This window comes from Oculina patagonica, chromosome 11 (genome assembly GCF_052425735.1).
Source record: "Oculina patagonica isolate OP01 chromosome 11, crgOcupat, whole genome shotgun sequence".
Lineage (NCBI taxonomy): Eukaryota > Metazoa > Cnidaria > Anthozoa > Scleractinia > Oculinidae > Oculina > Oculina patagonica.
Window position 1 is genome coordinate 9,808,591 of NC_135768.1, and position 22,055 is coordinate 9,830,645.

Consider the following 22,055-nt stretch of genomic DNA (forward strand, 5'->3'; position numbering starts at 1 on the left):
TTCAAAGTGTGAATACGTTTGATTTACATCAATGAACATGTGAATAAAGCTGACTTTTGTATAAAAGATTTTGCACCAAAAGAGGCAAATTATAACTCAAAAATGCTCCTTTTAAATACTGTATTTTGGAAACATCTACACCACTGAAGTCTGAATTTGTGCACTGCTGTGTATTCTTGTTCAAAGAATATTTATTTTAAACTACTACATACGACTCCATTGCGAGTCTCATTGGCAAACAGTATGACACAGCCTGCACAATACAGAGTGCTGATTAGAGCAGTTTTCAATTGAGTGTCGTAAAACCAAAACCAAAGTAATTACTCTGACCAATCACAAACGACACAAACAATACAGTGAACCAATCAAAGCTCGAAGCAAATACATGTAGCTGGCACGAAGCGTGGGAAAACGTGCGCGAGCGAGTCGCGATTGGTTTTGGTTTTACTCCTGATTGGCCGAGAAAGTGGCGCGAAATTTTTAAACCAATCACTTAGCGTAGTGAACGCAAAACCAAAGGAAACGCAAAGTACTTTCGACACTCAAGTGAAAACCGCTGATTATCAATATTTACTACTACCAGTTGGGTCAGGCCGGAGCTCATCCCGTTTTCGGTAGCATTAAGTGACTAGGTGCATTCCTTCCCCTCCCCCCCCCCCCCCCCGTAGTTGGGATGCCAGTCCACTGCAGGGCTCGTCCACCTCCAGCAGACCCGTTTATAACCTGGGTGGAGAGGGACACCTTGGGAGTAGTGTCCTGCCTGAGACTATTCTAAAATTGACTGATTCTAGCAATCTGACAATATTGCTCCAGGAAAATATCCTTTTTGTATTCTCAGTGCAGAGAAGCACTGTCTCATCACCATTACTAGTAGGCCAAGTAGGCCCTTGAACCTGAGATACCCTATCTAAAATTTATTTTTAAAACAATAATTGATAGAATACAAACAATTTAAGCTTTTTCAAGCAATAAATTTTAAAATCGCAAACCTCCATTTCTATCCTGCTTTACAAAAGCAGTGTCCTATTTATCTTTCATTTGTAGTAAACTTTTTTATTTTTTGGATCAGTTTCATTTTTATTTCGTGCAAAATACGACCAAAGTACAAGAACGAGTATATTTTAATTTACAATTGGCGATTTATGGCAATTTTGGGGCACAATAAATCTTGAAGTGCAATCATTCCTGGTAGCTACAAACTTTTTCAGCCAAATCTTTCCTTCCAACTTTCATCAATGCCTTCATCAGGTTGCTTCTTGTTGCATCCTTTGCTTGGCTGTGCTTCCATGCACTCAACATGGCAATGACCTTTTCAGCAACAGAATCATTTTCCGCATCAAAAGTGGCGACATGATCATTTGTGAAGCCCAAATACACTGCCACCAGCTTCCACTGTTTGGTCATTTGCTGGGAAAGGTCTGCTATGAGGATGTCAGGGACATCTTCTGAAACTAGAGAAGGTATTGGTTTGTTACATGGGTGTGCGGAGATGAAAATTTCTCTTTGAGAGTTCAACTCCACATTGCGATATTGAGTTGAACACAAGAAGAGAAATTCCATACCCATAAGCAACCATGTACTATTTCGTTCATTTAACAAACATACTCATAACGAAGTTTTATGTCGATTTTCTGAAGATTTCCGATCATTTTCCGAAGATTTCCAAAGATCCTCCAAATGTTGTCCGAAGGCCATACGAACATCTTAATTTTCAAACATTACCAAGATTTCCGAAGTATGCTTGAAAACTTCCGAGGAGGATCCGAAGATGTTTCGACTATACACCAACAAATTTAAGTAAAAGGGTCAAACGTGTTATCAAATATAATTAAAGTCATCAACATCAATACAGTAATTTATCATAATTTTACATATTTTCCTCAGGGCTTGTATAACACTGCAGTTTGTATAATAAAATGAATAACTCAGAAGACAGTTGTATCATCTACCTGGCGCTGACATTGATGGATATGGCGACTCCAGTAATCGTTTAACAATTTCTGGAAGAAAAACCAAATGAATTAACACGAGAAAGACCATAGATACAGTGGAGTGGAATTCCAGAAGTAGATTTCCACTCCTTTTATAAGCCCCTCTAGTAACAGACCCAGCAGTGTGGCAACAAAAAATGTCAGACGTCTTCTGGCTTGTTCAAAATTTAGTGGGGAAAACTACATGACTTGTGTGTATTACCTGGTGAATACGATGTTCATGATATACAAGACAGATATAGCAAATAGTTTAATGTTGTAAGTAAAATTTTATATCCATCGATGGCCTCCCCGGGGATGCTCCTATGTTTCCTAAAAGTATTTCTTCAATTGTGGTGTTTCCTGTTCCCTAAAATAAGCTTTTGTTTCCGTTTTCCCAGTTTTATTATCATTTTGTTCCCATGTTCTCAAAAAGTTTATGGCCATGCTCTCTTGTTCCCTGAAAACCCTGGGGGAGCCTCTCCATTGGCAAGGGTAACTACATTTTTCACAATAAAGATGACATTCATAACAATTTGATCACTTTCTTCTTTAAAGAAAGGTCTGCACTAAAACAAGAGAATTGTATTTATCTCTCACCAGCTGGAGGGTAGATGATGTTAACATCAAACTTCTCTCCCTTAAATATCATGTTTCCTTTGCACATCTTTGTCTGTGTACCACGCTGCATATTTAGTGCAGCATGGCTCATCCAATTACATGGGAAAAGACATGGTTTGGCCTTCTTCTGCTGCGCGCAAGGGGGACACAAGGAACAACGCTGTATGCTCAGTCTCTGCCACTCTGTTAGCAATGCATCTGTCTCCTAATTTATAAGAACAAAAAGTAAATCAATTCTGAGTAAACTGAAATTTAAATTACGCCATGTCTGCCTCGTCCTTGGGTGCATTGCATTTTATTGGTAGAGGGTGGGAAAACAGGTAGTTCAGGGCTCGAAGAAAAGAAGCCATCAAACACCCTTTTCCTCTTCAAAAGTTGCTTTTTGTCTAGAAGTTGGCAACATGGTTTCACCTGCAGCAGTTCATATTTAGCACAGTTGAAGCTTTTCATGTGAGTGCCACTTAGTGCTGAGATAGTCGTTTTGCACTTTCATCTGTAAATTACTCTTCATTTGTTATATTTTTTTAATATAAACTGGAGTGTAACAGCCTTTGGTGGCTACAAAAAGCAACGCACACTTCGTAAGGCTGGTTTTCACTGAGTAGAAGCACATAAGAAGAACGAACACACTCATCTTATGTTGTCTTTTCTAGAAAACATAGTGACAAAAAAAAGAATAACGGTCATCCATTAAACAATTTTGTCTTCTTGAGGTTATGCTAAGGTGCTTATGCCACGGCATTCCTAGTGAGGGCAATGAGAAGAATGAGTGTGTTGGTTCTTCCTATGCACTTATGCTTGTGCTTATATACAAGTCATGCCAACTTTTCCTAAGTGAAATGTGTGAGGTTTTGGTAATCAAATATCCAGACTTTTCCAAAAATAAGTGAAATGTTTTGACAATTTTCCAACACTGCCAAAGATGTCTTCAGTTTTCGTGCCCAGAAATTGAATCGAATTTAAATGCTACTTGTTTAAGGAACTATTTCATATTATGCAGGCCTGAGACTTCTGCCTAGTGTGTGTGAGTAGCCTGCCTGCCTGGCATTCAAAAGGAACTCATGCCTTGTGCTCGCACTTCACAATCCCCTTCTTCTTCCCATTTGCACGCCGCCCACACAGGTTAGTGTGAGAGTGGCCAGGTAAAATGTATATTTGTTTGCGAATCACAATATGTCCTTCTTTCTTACCTGAACAAGCCTCAGCAGAATTTCCCAGAGTGCTTCCAGTTCTGCCTTTGGTCCTCTTCCTTTGATGTAAATGGCTGGTGAGCTAGACTCAGCTCCTGGGGGATAATTATGCTTCTGTACAAGGACTCGATGGTCATCCGCAAACAACAACACATGATCCTTCCAGTTGTAGTATTCAAACTCGAGTGAACAGCAACGAACACGCAACCGATCAAACAAACCAGGAGGCAAGTATGACATCATGAAGAGCAAATTTATCTCCTCCTGTTGACAAAGAATCAAATTTGAACATTGTTACATACTGAAATACCAACTGGCATAAATTGTAACTTAGTATCCATACCTAACTATACCTTTTTGTTATGTTTCGGCAGCGTATCAGGCGATTTTAATCAAGCCATGGTTCATATTTTGGCAAGATCCCAACAGCCCAAAATACCCATGCACAGCCCTGTTGAAGCTTACCAAAAAGGTTCCATTTATTGTACCCAACATCTGTCAAAACTCTACCCATGTCAGGGCAGTGACATTACACGGCAGGAAATCAGAGCAGTAGACAAGGCTTCTGATTGGCTAATTCAGAATTTGAGTATGGTAAATAAACACAATGCACTATAAAAATTGAAATTGCATCCTTCCACTATAAAAAATGTTCAATGCACACACCTGGTCTGCAGGTAGGCTGTCTGACAAACCCTCAACTGCATCAGGATACTCACTCAAGAACCAGGGAACTAAAAGATTTATTTCATCAGGATCTGCTGATGGCAGACGACATGCAAGCCCAAGATGATGAAGAAGTTCAACCATCTGCAGAAACATGTTCTCATCCAGATTGATTTCTTCCCATAGACATCTGTTTTAGGGGGAAAAACAAAATGTTACATGTTTTTTACAGTCCAGTTAGTTTGTCTTAGGATTCTTGAATGCACCACATGGTGCACGAGATCCATTCTATATTACATGTGACTAAAGAATAATAAGAATAATAAGAAAGTGCTAGTTAACAGAGATGCTGTAATTTATTCCATTCCTACACAGCATTGATATAATAGAGCACCTTACTTGAATAGATGTGCTTTGAACAAGATACCATATGTTTTAACTGAGAGCATTTTTATATTCATTCAATATTAGTGGAATATACAGTGACCTAATGGTTAGTGCTGATGGGTTATACCTCACCATAATACATAGTCATACACCTGAGCAAAGAAAAATACCAAATTGTACTGGTCAAGGGTAAAATTAAACTCATTGCCAATAGATGACCTTGTGGAAGCTGCCTAATATATATAATGCAAGTGGGTGGTGGTTCCAGGCAAAATATGAGCCTCAAGCAGGGCGTGCAGCTATCCATGGTAGCTCTTAGAGCTGCAACCACCCACCAGGGGCTGTCATACTGACAAGGTCAGTGGAGATACTTGCCAGACCCACCAATGAGGGAGGGAGGACATGGGAGCAAACTGCAGCACAAAAGCAATGTTTCAGAGCTCGAAAGGAATGACCTTAAACAGCTGTAATGCACAATATATGACCTCCGTGAAAGCCCACGTCATGTCACAGCGCATGGCCCCATGATTGCCACTAACCATCACTGGGTTAATTTTCACATAGCATAAATTACATTCAGCCACATTTTAACCACAACTTACATAATTATGCATAATCCAACATTTCTTATCATGCAGTATCTCATGCTGGATACTAAAGTTACCTTAAAAGATCTTGTGACAATACTGCTTCCTTCAAAAGCCTTTTCTTGAAATGATCAAAAAACCCAGGAATGACTCCAAATTTTTGAAAGTTTTCATTGTACTGCAGCGTTCTCTCCAGATCATGCCTAAAAAGACACTTAGCCAATTTAGCTAGCCATCGGAGGTCAATGAACACATTGTAGTGTAATGATGGAATGTTACTGTAATAGCGTAACTCTCCAATCGAATCCAGGTAGGTGACTGCTGACCTCAGTCCCATCTGGGAAAGGTTGGTGTGCTGTTTGGCAAAGTTTTCAAATTGCTCATAGGGCATACAACGAACTCCACCATTGTCTCTACAGTCTTTCAATGCCTTTTCAAGTTTGATCCACTCTTCTGGTAAATCTCTGCCCACTGAAGGAAAGAGTTGCCCATCTTTAGCTATGCGGATGATCTCATCTTGTAGTGTTATGATCCCTTGTAGTTCACTAATGTTGCTGACCGGTACCATAGCAATGTAACTGTCCTTGCTCGGTTCTGGAGAAGGCTGATCCTGCAATTCAAAAGTAATCAATTCATGATGTACTGTGCGAAAGGAAATACAGCAATAACTCACATAAGTCATTATACTCAACTTTGCATTTACATGGAAACTTTATGACTTAAATAAAAAAAATAAAAAAAAGAAAGTTAATAAAACTTCACTGATTTCTATGATCACTATGACTATCAATAACTTACAGGCAAAGCACTGGAATAAAGTGAAGAAGAAATAACTGGGGGATTCTTCTTTTTCCATTCAGGATCAGTCCCTCCTTGCACAGGATTTTTGAGGCCCTTTCTCTTCTTTTCAGAAATCTCAAACTCCATCTGGGCTTTTTGACTCTTGCAGTAATGTTGGACACGATCCAAGATGTCTTCACATCGGCTGACAACAACATCACTTTTATTGTGGCCAAATTTATCCAGATGTGTTGGAACAATCATGATCCGCGGCTTCAATATGCGTGATGTCACCAGATCTAGCCAATCACCAACAGTTCTGCGAAAACAGCTTTCAGCTGGCTGATAGTTGAAGAGATCCACAACTAAGATGTGCAGTGCCTCTACAAGGTCAACGAAAAGTAACAACGTCAATGCTCAGGGGTGAATCACGGGGGCATGACCTCTCCTCATTTTCCCCAACTTTGTTTCATTAAACACATAATATTTAACATTTTAGGCCAGGATTCGAAAATGGACTTCTGTCATTAAGGTTCGTAACCTGTAACACCTGTAAGAGCTGAGTTCATTTAATGTTACAGGTGAAGATGCCATTCTGTGTTATGTTACACTTGCATACAGAGGGAAATGCTACAAGTGATTACTTTAATGTAATGGCTGCTTAGAGTGGTTTTCATTTGAGTGACGAAAGTAATTTGCGTTTGCTTTGGTTTTGCATTACTACACGTAGTGATTGGTCTAAAAAATCTCGCGCCACTTTCTAAAACTGAGACCAAAACCAATTGTCTCTCACTCGCGCACGTTTTCCCGCGCTTCATGCTGGCTACATGTATTTGCTTTGAGTATTGATTGGCTCACTGGATTGTCTATGTCCTTTGTAATTGGCCAGAGTAATTACTTTGCTTTTGGTTTTTCAACACTCAATTGAAAACTACTCTATTTTAATGACAGCCCTGACTAAATTACTAGGGACAAAATTATACATATCATTACCTGAAGACAGAAAAAATGGATGGGTCAACTGGTATCTTCGTTGCCCTGCGCAATCAACAATGTGGAACTCTACACCATCTAGTACTGGTCTCCATGTGTAGAAATCTACACCCACCGTACTATGGGGCTCACGGTCTGGGTGAATTAGTGCTTTCGCATGAACCAGAGCGTATGCAAGACTTGATTTTCCAGCTCCAGATTCTCCCAAGAGGACCACTTTCAGACGCTGTGAATGCACTGCTTGAGTGTCAACGGATGCTAGAGATTCAAAATAACCTCTGATGCTGTCCAGACCACGCGTGCAGACATCAAGTGGTGGCCTTCGCAGATTGTTGTTTCCATCGACGATTAGTGACTCAAGGACTGGCATCTCAATAATGGATCGTGGTAGACATGTAAGTTTGTTATCAAACAAGTTGACGTGCATGCATTTTCCCAAATTCTTGATCTTGTCAGGCAGAGTGGTAAGCCTGTTCTCCATTATTAAGAGGAACTCCAAAGCGCTGAGCTGGCCAATCTTTGGGGATAGCTCCGAGATCTTGTTGCGTTCAGCACTTAGCTTCCTGAGATTCACCAAATTGAATAATTCGTCTGGAAGGCTGGTTAGATTATTCTTTCCTATTCTCAGGCCTTCCAAGTTCTTTAATTCTCCAATTTCAGGAGGCAACTCATTCAGCTGACAGTCTATCAGGTACAAATCCTTGATATTTGGTAAATGAAAAAATTCTTTTGGCAAACTATCAGGATCACCGAGACTATTGTAACTAAAGTCCACTACGGCAAGACTTGTCATATTTCCAATTTCTTTTGGAATCTTTGTGAGAGTGCAGTTGTCCATGTACAGTTTCTTGACATTTGTAAGCTCACATATTGGCATGGGGAAGCTCTCAAAATGATTTCCTACTAGATGCAGCTCTTCCAATTGTGAAAAATGGCTAAACTGTGTTGGTAGATGCAAGAGGCCATTGTCTGGTTTGATGGGACTACAACTCATGATCAGGGTCCGTAGCTGATTGGCTTCACAGAAGCCATCAGGAATCTTTTTGAGATAGTTTGAAAAAAATCTAAGATCCTGAAGTCCGTGCACACTGGAGAAATCGGGAAATTCATCTGGGGTTAATGGATCATATCCCGTCAGATCCACTGTGATGGTACCATTCTCGTTTGTGACTGGTAACTCTTTAGGCGGCACATTTATGACTTCAAATTCAATTTCACCCGCCATCATGAATTCTCATATCACTCACAGACAGTTAGAATTGCTTTATGCACCTTAAAGAAAAAAAATTATCATCAGAAAAGTTTTAGCAAACAGTTTCAAACAACTAGTTTACGTTAACCAATGTTTAATGAACTTAAGTCGTTAGCACCCAAATGATCTTGCAGAGAGCTGCACTATACCTAGAGGTTTTACTGGGTTTTGAAGTAGAAGGGCACTGTAGGAGAGTACATACAGGTCGGCACAAAAGACACGTGGAGTGAATTTTGTTATTCCAATTTTAAAGTAGCCAGGTACAAGCTCTTGTGTAACCTGGTACTAGTACCAAGGTCCCATCTCACCCTTTTTCTCAGGAAGGGGGGGGGGGTATGGCTACACGAAGGTTAACCTTACCTGGTGCCTGACCACCCACTATAGACTTGCCTACAAGTCGAGATCACTGAGCACAAAGTGTGAATCAAAGTGAGAGTGCGAAGCAGTTGACAGTCTTACCCCTGTGATAGCTGCGAGCTGCTAAAACAACTAGACAGAGGCGAAATGACGAAGACAACTGATTTCTTTGCTTGAACAAGATGGGGGGGGGGGGGAACACACTACACACTTCGCAATACACGACGGTACTAAATAAGTATTACCGGAAGTATGTACACTGTCGGCAACCAGAAGTAAATAAGCCACTAACTAAATATCATCACAATCCCAATAAAACTTTTGATATTTTTTGAATACATTAAAGATGATTTCCAGTCCGTACTGCGCAGACTCAGGGTTTGTTTTCATTTTTGTTTTGAATTCGTTGAAACGTTACACTTCGGTGATAGTGTACATGAAGTTTTTTAGTTCACCATTACGGATCGTTTCGTTCAAGTATTCACGATGAGCTAAAGCGTCCGTTTCAAATACCGTCGAGCTTCTTTTACTCGTTATTATTGTTTTACAAGGATATCTGGCGTTAATAATGAAGAAAAAGGTAAGTTTTGTCCCGGAATTTTTATTTTTGCTAGTAAACATTCTTCTGTTTGTGAGACTCACAAACATTGCAGGCGGAGATTGCGCAGTACGGACTGGAAATCATCTTTAACATATGCAGAGCTGTGCTCTAGCAGAGCCCGGGTGCCACAGGCAACCTACTTTTGTCTTTGGGCGACTTGTATTATTTTGCTATCATAAAAGCTTGTATGGGCTGGGCATCCAAGATTTTTTACATAAGAGCATTGGGGCACCCTGCAATTATTCTAAGAGCACAGCTTTGATATGCAGTACAAATTTAGATCAATAGGGCCCATCTGCAAATGCCTTACACTTCAAGCCAGGGTTTATAAAAATTTAATTTTTAGATTTATGATGTAATATAAACTAGGCGTAACTTAGTTTAGACAGCTTAGAATACAAGAGGGCTTTTCCTCCATAAATCTCTTGGTCAGATTCAATAAATGAGTATTAAAAAATAACAATAATCAACTTACAGCAAGGCGCCCAAAAGTGTGACCACTTTTAATTTATTCACATTCTTTCGTGCAGATTTAATCCAATCAGAAGTCAACTGCAAGCTATCCACGGCTTTTGATTGGATTAAATCTGCACGAAAGAATGTGAATAAATTTAAAGTGGTCACACTTTTGGGTGCCTTGCTGTAATTATAGTGTCAAAAAGGGTACACATAGCAGAAAAAAATCTACAAATACATGGATCCAGAGTTTTAAACTTCTGGTCCAAATTCAAAAGAAAAGTGAGACTCATTAAGTCATGCTATTGTGTTTTGCGATGTTCAATGGTTTGACTTAATGAGTGCTCACTTTTCCTTTGAATTTGGACCGGAAGTTTGAAAACTGGATCAGTGTATAATAAATCTAGCCAAAAATTTACTGACATTAATTATATAAACACTAAGAGAAAAACCTAATTTTACAATACAGTGATTGAACAGAACAATCCTTTGATGCCATAAGCTGGTAAATTTAAATTTTATGTGGCTATGCGGTTACTTATATATGCCACTTTGACTTGCTTTGTTTAATAATTTTGACAAAACCATGCACTTATTAAATAAAGTATGTATGTATGTATTACACGCTACTCCGAAAAGGGCGCTTCGAAACTTCTAGAACTGCAAAATCAAAGAGCTTTAGATCTGAAAGTTAGGTTCGTAGTTTGCGTAATTTTTTTGTGGCTTTTTATGCTATAAATAAAGAAAAGGAACATAACAAGAAGGCAATATATTGCAAGAATATTAAAGAATTGAAAGTCTTACTATACCTTCATTTTGGTAATTTCTCAATCTTCTGCATACCTTCAACCCAAAACAACATTGTGCAATTCCACGACGAGGTTTCGAAATTTAAATATTCAGATCTCGAAGCTGCTTTAGTAACAAGGGCGTTGATCTTTAATTATAGATCTTAGGTATTCACTTCCCATGCCATTTCGGGGAAATAACCTTCGTATGAAATGTTTCCAAACATATTTATCAGAACTTCCCAATTTTCTCGGAAGGACTGGGCCCAGACTAGCCCACATTTCACGCATGCACTATTTACCACGTTGAATCTGCTGACCTCAGTTGAGCCGGTTAGCAATTGCTTCGACCGCCATAGCAACAAGAACTTAGCAGCCATTTTGTTAAAATTACGAGCTCGAAAATGGAGGTAGCAGGCAGGAAAGTCCCATCTCCGGTAATATTTATTGACTTTAATAATTTTAGAGTCTTTTTGTGTGTTTATGGGTATCTGTAAGCCAGGATTTGCCATTCTCGTTTTGATGTGGTTGATTTTGTGATTGAAATGAGCAGAGAGCATAAAATATCTTGCAAAGATCTTGCAAATCCTCTATATAAAGAAGAGAAACCGTAAATTAATAGCCAATGTATAGGCAATCATGATCAAGGTTCGTTGTTCGTATCGTCAAAAAATCTTTATGTAACTAGTGTAACTTAGTATAAAACACTTCCAAATACATGTACTTGGTACAAAACCATACATGTAGTACTGAGGCCCATTCCATGTTATATCCACTCCCCCCCAACCCTCCAAGTTAAGACCATTTTAGTCGCCATGGCGACTAAAATTTTGGAGCTGGCGACTAAATTGGAACTGAAGTCGCCAGATTGGCGACCTTAATTGAGAAGAAGGATTTAAAGCGTAAGCTTAATTTAGAATCTAAAATTTTTCACTGGCGACCAAACTTGAGCAGTTGGTGGCCAAATGGCCACTAAGGAAAAAAATAAACTTGGAGGGTTGCCCCCACCCCGTGCTGACAGAGCTACCCCCTCAGAAATGACTTTAAGCAGAGGGGGGTGTTGATATAAATCAGAATGATCCTAACATTGCATTGAAAGAAAAGTCTTGCAAGAAATTATGATGTTATGTCAAAATAATAATATGCTTATAAATAGCTTTCAGAATGTTGCTAATTTTCAACAGAAGCAATAGAGAGCAATGGGAAAATGATGAAACAACAACTTGACAAATTGTGGCATTTAGACTTACATGCAACACAGATATCCCCCACCCCCACTCCATAAAATAAAAGAAGTTTGAAAAATTAATAATTTGTAGATTCATGTTTAGTTCTAACCTGTTTTGTGGCGTAGGTTGAATTGCAGCTTGTAGCACAGCTCAACTAGCTTTTTGACCTGCCAATACTCTTCTTCGCCTTGGCTTGTTGTTGCTGTGTAGCTCATAGTGCCTTGAGAAGTGAGGCTTAAAAAGTCAATTAACCCTTTAACCCCAAAGAGTGCCAATTGGCACATAGTACCATAACTTGGTCAATATTTGTCCAATTTATTTGAATTTTTGACACCACACTTGTCTTCAAAAGATCTGAATGTTGAAAGCATAAAATTGTACCTCCCCCTATTTGTGACGTGATTGACCACCCTATAACTTTTGCAACTTTTTTGCCTGACACATAAGTGGCATGCAACATTACTGTAATTAACCAGTAAACTGAGAGCTGCACAATAAGCTATAGTTTAGGGGTATACCTACTATATACGGAGAGAAACAATTTTTTAAATCTTTTTCTTTTTAACGTTTCAACCCATTTCTTTCAAAACTGTAACCTCCTTCTCATTTGTTCAAAAGGTTTTATGAAATGTTCTGATCAAGAACTTTTAAATGGTGTATCATATATGGATATCAGGTTTATATTTTTTAATTTACGAAAAAAGACCATTCGCTTTAGGGGGTAATAGTTGTTTGCCAAGCCAATTCACTGAGCAGTGACCCCCTCCCCCCATTATGCCAGATGTGTCTAACTAGTGTCCTTTATTATATTTACATGCACTGTTTTAACAGTACATGTAAATATTAAAACATATACTGTAACATCAATACTGGGACATCAACTCTTTTAACTGTAATTATCCCTTCACCCCTCCCTCCCCTTCAAGTGTTCAATGTACACTTTTAGAACCAGAATTAGACAGTTTCCAGACTGTTATTCCAGTTATTGAGAACTAACAAAATCTATTAATCTATTTATATTACTTGTGCTCGTCAGATTTTTGCAACAAAGGATAACCCAGCTGCTGATCCAAGACAAATGAGAAGGATTATCGCTGAAGATCCAGACTGGTTGGTTATAAAGTTCTTTAATTTATTCATTTTAAACCCTAATGCTAAGAAAAAGCCTTATATAGCTGTTGTCATTTTGAAAAAAACAAGTTCTTCAATCACTTTTTTTGTTTATTTTTATTCTAGGAGTCTTGCAACTGTTCCACTACTTACAGAACTCTGTGTAAAACACATTGTTGGAAACTTTCAAGGTAAGAAATTTGTGTTGTCTTCGATCTTCAATTTTTATTCTTTTTTTACCCTTGGTACAATATAATATTTTTCTTTGTTCTGACTGGTGCATGGTAATAATAATTATATTATATGTGATAAATAAAATGTGAATGTTAGAGAAAAGAAAATACCAGATTGTTTCAAGAGAAAAATTGAACCACAATGTATAAATGAATTTTTTAAAAATGTTGCAAAACATCAGACAAGGACTGCACAAACAGAACTTCATTTTGTTGGCAACTCAGATAACAGATACATTATTAAAATGTGTAATTAGAACTGTAAACAACAGTCACTCATTGGACATTCAATAGCTTCAGGACTATGTAATGTTTATTTTTTTTTCACAGACAACCCAATTCTCGATGACCTCCTTCCCAAACACAAGTCTAAAGTGCTTGAAGCCTTGTCTACTGAAATTGCCATGAAGTAAGTGCAAATTGTTAAAAAAAATGTGGAATAATTTTTAATTTTTACTGATAGATCTACATAAAAGTTGATTATTCTCCTTATTTTTTGTCAGAGTTACAGCTAATCTAGTTTCTGATGAAGGTTACTGGAAAAGGTGCTGTAAAGCGAGATGGGAAGTGTGTGATATCAATGGGCACGGGAATAGCTGGAAAAGAATGTACTTTGAAAGAAATTTAGAAGGTTTGTATGTTTGTATGTTTTCCACACTTAAGCAATCATATTTTTAGTAATCAAACTCAGTCAAACAACAAAATTCATCCAGGTTGAGTTTGAGTTAATTTTGATAATCAACCACAGTCTAAACTAATGTGAAAAATGTAAGTTCATTTATCAAACTAATCAAACTTAAACCTTGAGTAGACAGTGGAGGGAGACAGGGGGATCTGACCTCCTGCCTCTCATACCTTTTACTCCCGCGTACTGTATTTTTTACTCCCACCTACCTCCCCTTTCTATAGCCGTTCTCTCCTCTCATATCTAGTGCGAAATAATATAACAAAATGATGCGAAATTTTACTCGTTTTCTCCTGGTTCCCGCCACCTTAGGAATCCTGCTTCCCACCCTCCCTTCTCCCCCCCCCCCCTTTTTCTCCTCGGCTTCCACCCACCTGTCCCCCTCCACTAGACAGTATCAATCTCAGTCATGTGTACATTTTATGTACAATCATGTACAATGTATAGTGATAATTGTTTTTTCCCACACGATGAGGGATTTTGCTTGTTGTTTAACTGTAATTTTCAGTCCTTTTGAGTGTTTTTGATTTTGAGTTCTTTTTTGTAACACAAAGTTTTATGCATGTTGTTCTGCTTTCCATCTGGCCTTCAGGTATTATTGAAAACTTTGTGCCAGAAACCACAGATCCATCTCTGGTAAGTTTGAAAAAATCTTAGATAAAAATATCATAAGTGTAAAAACCAAGTACAGTAATTTAATTATCACATTTTATTTAGACAGATAATGTTTTTAAATGGGGAGGGGTATGGCAAGGTACTGTACTTCACTCTAATTTGTTGCTGGTGTGCCTCTTCCTAGCCAATTACTGGAGAATAAATCGGCATTGACCAGTTTTAGGGAAAACTAGATGTAGTACTCCTATTGGTGTAAATGCTAATTACATGTATTTGAGAGAGTTAAAATCCATGGATGTAGAACTCTCATTTGCCTTATTCAGACACACAAGCCCACTTAATGAGACTCATTTACAAGTAGGTGAGAGATGTAATATAAGGGCACGATCATGAACATGTTAATAGCCTCATGATCATGAACACATGCAAAAACACCTACTAGGGTCATTCTATGAGAGTAAGGAGCAGTATTAATTTTTATTAAAATAAGTATGTTTCTTGGACAGTTGAATGAAACCTTGAAACTGTCAGCTCCATATGTGAGAGGACTCAATATTAGACAGCTTTTACCACCTGTGAAAGAAGCTTTGATCAAAGATGATGATGCTTCTGATGCGTAAGTAAACAAAACCTTTTTTTATTAGTTTGAAAGCATGCATGAAATGAATCTCTTTTATTTGTTAAATAAATGTACATGAAATCTAACTTCATTCAAGTCCAAAGATAAACATTTTGTCGTTGGGCAGCTTTGTGTGAATTTAGGGTAATAAGGAGTAACATCAATTTATTCTGATGGTGATTTTTTTCTAGTCAATTGCTAGTTTCTTATAAAAGTAATGCCACAAATGTGGTGGGATATCATAAACCATTAAGCTTCCTACACAAATGCAAGTAGCCATTCAATGAGTTGTTATCCATTTGTTGTTTTAGTGGCAGCGATGCAGGACAGGATGGCCCAAACATTGACCATTTTGACTTTGGACTTATTACTCCAGCACTAGTTCATCTGGAAGAACTACACTTGACTTATGGGTGAGGGACTACAGACCTGTGTGTACTGGGTTTCATGGTCTAAGAAAAGTCGCTCCTTTCCATTAGTTTGTAGAGCAAGAAACTGGATGGGAGAAAGCAAGAGGAATAAAATGGTTGCACGAAAGCTGGGGCGAGACATGGATGCACCCCTGAGTTTAAGCATGGCCTCAGTTTTTCTCCTTGCTTTTTCAGCATAAGCATCCCTAAAGTGAACCTACAACATTTATTTTGATCTGACAGATTCCATCTGATCTGAAAATTTTGCATTAGAAAGTCCTTAAAATTTTCATTTTCATCAGATTTCTAAATCTTTTTAGGCCGGTTGTAGTCCTACTATCTATAGTTTTTACTCATACATGTACATGTAGACTGTAAAGGTCTTTATTAATAAGTAATAAAATTATTGTAAACAGGCAGTCTTTCACAAGATAGAAAAGCAAATTAGAAAGCACATATTCCTACCTTATTCTTAAAGCCTCACTGCTCGCATCATGTGATTACATTGTCTCACCTACTAAAAAGATCGTATCTCATGGAATCGCATTACATGTGCATTATTTTAGACTTATAAATATAATTTTTTCTCCTGACAGGGTCCGTGATTGTGGGATGAACTTTGAGTGGAATTTATTTCAATTTACAGCCAGAGATTGTCTTCTACTGGCTAAGGTGAGTGATTTGGAACTGCAGTTTTTTGTAAAATAACCAGTTTAACAAGAATCCTTCTTTACTTTATTCATTGGTTTGTTCTTTCCTTATCTATCTGCCTGTCAATCCATCCTTCTCTACATTCATCAATCATTCTGCTAGCTGCCAGACAGTCAATCAGACTGTCCATGCTATTTTTTGGCCCAATACATCGGAGATCCACAGTCCACTTGTTTCATTTTAATCTGGATCTGCATTACGTCTATTGTTGAGAACATTGTGGAAAATTTCCACTGACTTTTGGTGCCAGAACCCATCCTTGCTTGTTTATAATGCCAGACTGTAACAAGGTCGATAGTTGCATGAGACTCGTCCACAAAAAAGTGGACAAAACGCAACATACCGACCAAGGCCAAGCAAATCAGATCCATTATCTGAACTTTAAGACAGACAGAGTTCAGAATTTGGGCCAAAAATCTCACCTGAACTGCAATTGGCCATATTTTTGAAATCCACAATTGCAAAAGTCCACAATCCATGTGCTTTCAAAGGCCACAAACCTATTCATCCCCCTCGTAGAACTTTCTGTAAGACACCTCAACTTCTTCCAAAATCAGACACATCCCTAAGCAGAAATTTAGCCATGACTGCATGAAGGGTCCCCTGTGCGTGGGTCATTAGAGTAATGACAAACTCTTGCTTCCTCTCTCAGGCCGTCAAGGCATGCCACACCTTAAAAGTATTCCACCTTCACAGGAGTGGTGTGGATGACGAGAAAGTCAGAGTTTTAATTAGTCACATATTGGATCATCCATCTCTCACTACTTTAGGTAAGTAAATAATCCTTTAGATGTTCCAAGCCATTCCTGGTTAATAGAATTCGGCTAGAATTCTCTGAGCGTGCGATTTACTATAAAGGGGCTATGTCACGCAATTTTAGGCAATTTCAGCACTGATCAACTGGTCATAGAATTAAATGAAATATCACAATAACGGCTTAAAACTGTAGAACGAAAGAAACGCAGAAAGGCCAAAAAGCCATTTTTCTGTGCAGGGTTTTCATTAAGAATTGTAATAGCAGGAGAATAGTGTAAAGTAACCAGAGAATGATTTTTAAAGGTTCCGCATTTTTATAAAAAAAAATAGTTACAGGCCTTTGAAATTAAGCCGGAGAATTCTACATAGTAGAAGGAGAATTCTCCGATCTCCGATGCATAATGAACACCCTGTCTGTGACTTCCAAATTGAAGAAAACCTCAAAATAATAGTCTTCTGATATACAAAAACATTGGTAGAGGAGTAATGAAAACGCGAAAATAACCAAGGATGGTTTTAACTGACAAAGATGCAGATGGATTACAATCGACAAACTTGAAAAAACCTAGTGCGTTCTCCGTGACGTAGCTGCTTTAAAACGGATTGCATTGGGGTAAACTTGAAAATCGTCGGCCCGACTTTTTTCAAGTTTATCTCAACTTGTATGAAAGTGCCATTTACAATGCTCAAAAATCACCCTTAATTGTTATATGTGGCCGTGATTTGCCAATAAATGACTTTTGTTCTGCCAATTTAAAGTTTACAGCTCTTAATTAACCGAAATATATAGAATTACCTAGTATACCGTAACCTAGCCTAAAGCTCATAGTGAATGCTAAAACTCATAGTTTTAGCATTTTTTACATTCTATTGCTTTTTTTGAACTTTTACCATCTGTCAGTTTTCCTATTTCTGTATGTTGTTTAAACGAAACGTCAGTGACCAACACGGCCGAACAGTGGTACTTCTCAGAACTACATCCACTCGGCCGATCACACTATACGAACTTCCGATTCTCGTACAAACCGTTTTCTATGCTAAAGATCCCATTTGAAAATGAATGTCATCTTCACTGTTTCAGATCTCTCACACAACAAGATCGGCGACAGTGGGGCAAGAGCTGTTGGCAAATTATTGAATGGGCGATGTAATCTCACCTCGCTAAACCTGTGTGATAATAAGATACGATCAAACGGTGCTGCCGCTATTGGACACTCATTGGGCAAAAACACCACCCTAACGTGTATTAACCTCAGACTAAACAGGTAAATACCGACTAATAGCAGGCACAATTAGTGAACAATGATTATCATGAAGTGATTTTCTCAGTCAAAGCTCTCGTGAGCGACCACCTCGGCAATGGCCAAATTCCTCTATGAAACGCGCCTGCAGGGAGTTATGGTAGTTGTATTCAGCAAAACATGCGTGAGACTTGGCAACGCTAAATACAACTACCATGACTGCCTACAGGTGTGTCTCGTAGAAGGAATTAGCCATTCGAAAGAGTCGTCGTAACTTTGCCTAGTTCCTAGAACTTTATTTTCTTATAGATCAATGGTTTAGGGTCATGTGGTACGAACGAAAAAAGCCCCGTTCGCCCCGAAACGAGTAGTGACGTCACACGTACTGTGAAGGTCCGAAAAAAAAGGGTAGTAGAGGAACTAGGCAAGTCGTAACTAGCGCTGGTCGTTTATGAGAATAGCAACCTTAGTTTCTGGAATGAGGTTGGAGAATGACTGACTGACTGCTATGTGTATTTCTTTCTCACAGACTCGGAGACGATGGAGGTCAAACAATATGTCGCGCACTGTTTAAGAACAACACTTTAACACAAGTTCATCTCGGCAGTAACGATCTCGGTGAACCCACGGCTGCTATTCTGTCACAGGTCTTGAAAACGTTCTGTCATACTCTCTTTTAGAGATAATTGCCTTGGACTTATCCAGGACTTGCCCAGATTTTACAGGTCTAAAAAAAGCCTGGAACAGGCTAAACTAATACCCCATTCTCACCAAAGCTAAAACACGCCTGTTAAGCTAATCACGGTTTAAAATTGTCTTTTAAATGATGTTACTGACTGATGTTAATTTGTTGACTTCAAATTTATTGCTGACAATGGAAACACAAGTTACAGCTTACTTGAACCCTATGTAAAATTCAGTCTTTCTGGTTACTGTTGCTAATTTTCATTTCGTTAAACCTGGTTTAACTAAAAATGTTCTGCTGGTGTGAATGGGGTTTAAGTCAGTTCACTCGAATCGTAAATTGGCTTAAATTCAGGTCCCAGTATCTGTTAGAACAAACAAACAAAAAGAGTGCCAACGTTTAGGACTTTCTACTTCCTGGAAAGCCATAAAAATCCAGGATTTCAAAAAACGATCGAAATAAAACGAAAAAAAATCTGTTGCTGTCTTTAGTTGGTAAGCTAATTCTACGTATCGCAACACAACGCTATTAGTTATGAATCTTCTTATGGACATGAAGGTCAAGCTGTAAAAATTAAAACAGTATTATTGTTTTTTTATGTAACTGTCTGGATTAATTTATCCATTACTTCAACAGGTTTTAGTGTCAAACAAGACCCTGGTGGATGTTAACTTATCATGCAACACAATCGGACCGGTAAGTTATTTATTTTCTTTTGGTTTCTTTCAACATCTCTCGTAAGCTTATACCGTCGCTTGCATCTAAGCGTGAACACGTGCTGCCGAAACATGATCTAATTGGGTATCAAACGTGGCATGATTGGTCATCAAACGTTTGAAGTTTAGCAGACCGTAACGGCAACTTTCGCGCCGAAACTTCAACACATTCCGGTTTCGAAACAGTCGAAATGGCGAAAAGATTGGATATCAAGACTTCCTTCGACAAATTGATCCTGATCTGTGTCGATATACATTTGCAGGTTTACTTGAATCACTTCTGGTGCAAAGTTTCGCCTGTTCTCAGTGTTTATGGTGAGCATTTTGAGCGTGAAAGTTGTCGTTACGGTCTGCTAAACTTCAATGTTTCATGACAAAACATGCCATGTTCGATACCCAATTAGATCATGTTTCGGCGGCTCGTGTTCACGCTTAGATGCAAGCGACGGTAATTCTACTGGTCCTCTAGCGTAGCAGTTCCTATTGTTTTGGGCCTAGGGGCATTGTTCCTGTTGTTTGTTCTATTGTTCGCTCGAAGGGTAGCGAGCCATTCATTCATTGCGAGAGCTGCTACCCACCCTGCGCGCGCCTCCCGATGAACGGTGTCACGTGGTTCCGCGTCCACCAATCAGACAATTTTCGCCAGTGTTTGTCTGTACCCTTGTTGAAACGTGCCGCCATCTTGAATCTTGCGCGGCGCTAGCGAGACCTGGGGAGAGGCGCTTACAACATCGCGAAATCCAGAATCCCGTTTTCACTCTGACTTTTTTTTTCTATTTGTTAGGACGGTGGGAAGTCGTTACAAGAAGGAATGAATGAAAACACAACGATACGAGCCATGGATTTGAGGCTTACGGAAGTCGGACAAGAAAACGAATATTGTATAAACCAACTTTTGAAAAGAAACAGAGAAGAACAGTACAGACACGGGCAAGCAAGCTAGAAGACTACCTTTTGTAAATATGAACAATTCGTCCACTTCCTCGCAGAAGAAAAGCAAAGACTCTAAAAAGAGTGTGACATGTTTATACCAGTGACATTGTAATTTGAGTTTAAATTAAGTTCTAAATACTCTTGACTTGAGTTTTTTGGCTTCCTTTTTTAAAAAGCTGTTTAATATTATCCCCCTGTTTTCCACACTTTATAGTTCTGCTTGAATGATATTGGTTTTATCTAGGTTACCTAGCCCTTTTCCGTGAAATGTTGCGTTGAACTTTGACAATTTGACCACATTATCCCTTCATACAACCGACCAAGTCGTTGTTTTATATTTTTCCGTTTACAAGGGTTTAAATATAGGTCATTCCTTAATGGCATAAATTTACTGTTGACGGTTAATACCACTTACAAGTCTGTAAGTGGTTTATATCACATGATGTGCTGATGATGGTTTTAGATATTTATTTCGCGAGCATTTTGACGCACAAAGCCGTCGATCGCATGTATATTTTGTGTCCGATGTGTTCATGTTTAAATTTAACACTTTAACAGTTATTTCGGGAAAAAGCCCGTGTAAATACCTGTATAGATTGTGTTGTTATATTGATGTGGCCCTCTTGCAGCCAAGATCTCAATTGTAAATAAAGGAATTTTATCACGTAACTGCTAATATTTACTGAGATGTACGTGATGTAAAACGTTTCTTTCGACTTTTTGTGTGTTTCATAGCGTGGAGTCGTCACGTTACTTCAAGCAATTTTTCAGATGTACAATAGTATAAATTAATTGGAAGAAACCTCAAAATATTAGTTTTCTAAGATAAAATGACACCAAAGATGTAGAAATAAACCAAAAATATAATGGCCATTTTCAAAGATGCGCCCTCCATAACAAAGGCCTTTATTGCATGTTTGAAAGTTTTTTTTTCCTTCACTGCACTAACCCAGTCACAACTAAAGTTTACAGTCTTATTTAGCATACTCGATGTTGTCATAATGAATTTTTTGACACAAAGAAACGATTTAAGTAACAACATGGAAGACTGCACGAGAACTTCAGATTAGCTTTGTTATTGTTTTGTATATAGCAACAGTGATAGAAACACTGCTGACGTGACTTGACACCCACGTGGTATTCGCCCACACTACCTGACTCACGTCTTATTCTAGCGTTAGTACAAATGGAGCTGACAGGCAAACCTGTCACAATAACTGGAAACCTGCGATTTTCATTCCCCTTGCCCTTTTTTTCTGGCTTTGTGCAGTTCTACTCTGAAGGGGTGGGACACTTGGCTGTGTGCTAGACATCTTCCACACGAAGCGAGTTCGTCTCCAGCCTCCTCTCAGATGAGGGAGCAGACAAAACTCGGACAGTGCTAGTGGCGCGGCAGGCTCGACTTCCGCCGATCTCATGAGTCCGGTCTTTGTTCTTCCCCGGGAGGAGTGCAGGCTCATTTGT

General features: G+C 38.7%; 2 protein-coding genes across 3 annotated transcripts; one reads left to right on the forward strand and one right to left on the reverse strand.

Moving 5' to 3' along the window:
* Positions 1-838: 838 nt before the first annotated feature.
* Positions 839-10,881, reverse strand: LOC144629459 (malignant fibrous histiocytoma-amplified sequence 1 homolog). Its single transcript, XM_078487663.1, has 9 exons — positions 10,670-10,881; positions 7,195-8,466; positions 6,220-6,584; positions 5,499-6,031; positions 4,448-4,637; positions 3,782-4,045; positions 2,571-2,796; positions 1,950-2,000; positions 839-1,451 (listed from the first exon to the last, which is right to left on the reverse strand). Exons 2-9 carry the CDS (start codon positions 8,420-8,422, stop codon positions 1,180-1,182), a joined length of 3,129 nt encoding a protein of 1,042 aa, XP_078343789.1. The 5' UTR covers positions 8,423-8,466; positions 10,670-10,881; the 3' UTR covers positions 839-1,179.
* A 100-nt stretch (positions 10,882-10,981) lies between these two features.
* Positions 10,982-21,260, forward strand: LOC144630223 (dynein regulatory complex subunit 5-like). Of its 2 annotated transcripts, XR_013566483.1 has the most exons (15): positions 10,982-11,085; positions 12,914-12,987; positions 13,114-13,178; positions 13,551-13,629; positions 13,724-13,851; positions 14,498-14,541; positions 15,027-15,136; positions 15,451-15,552; positions 16,146-16,221; positions 16,913-17,030; positions 18,098-18,281; positions 18,787-18,904; positions 19,579-19,638; positions 20,443-20,708; positions 20,743-21,260. XR_013566483.1 is itself a non-coding variant. In XM_078488554.1 (14 exons), exons 1-14 carry the CDS (start codon positions 11,053-11,055, stop codon positions 20,599-20,601), a joined length of 1,350 nt encoding a protein of 449 aa, XP_078344680.1. In that variant the 5' UTR covers positions 10,982-11,052; the 3' UTR covers positions 20,602-21,260. The 2 variants fall into 2 exon arrangements, 1 of the variants encoding a protein (XP_078344680.1); XM_078488554.1 differs by having other exon boundaries at positions 20,443-21,260.
* Positions 21,261-22,055: the final 795 nt, after the last annotated feature.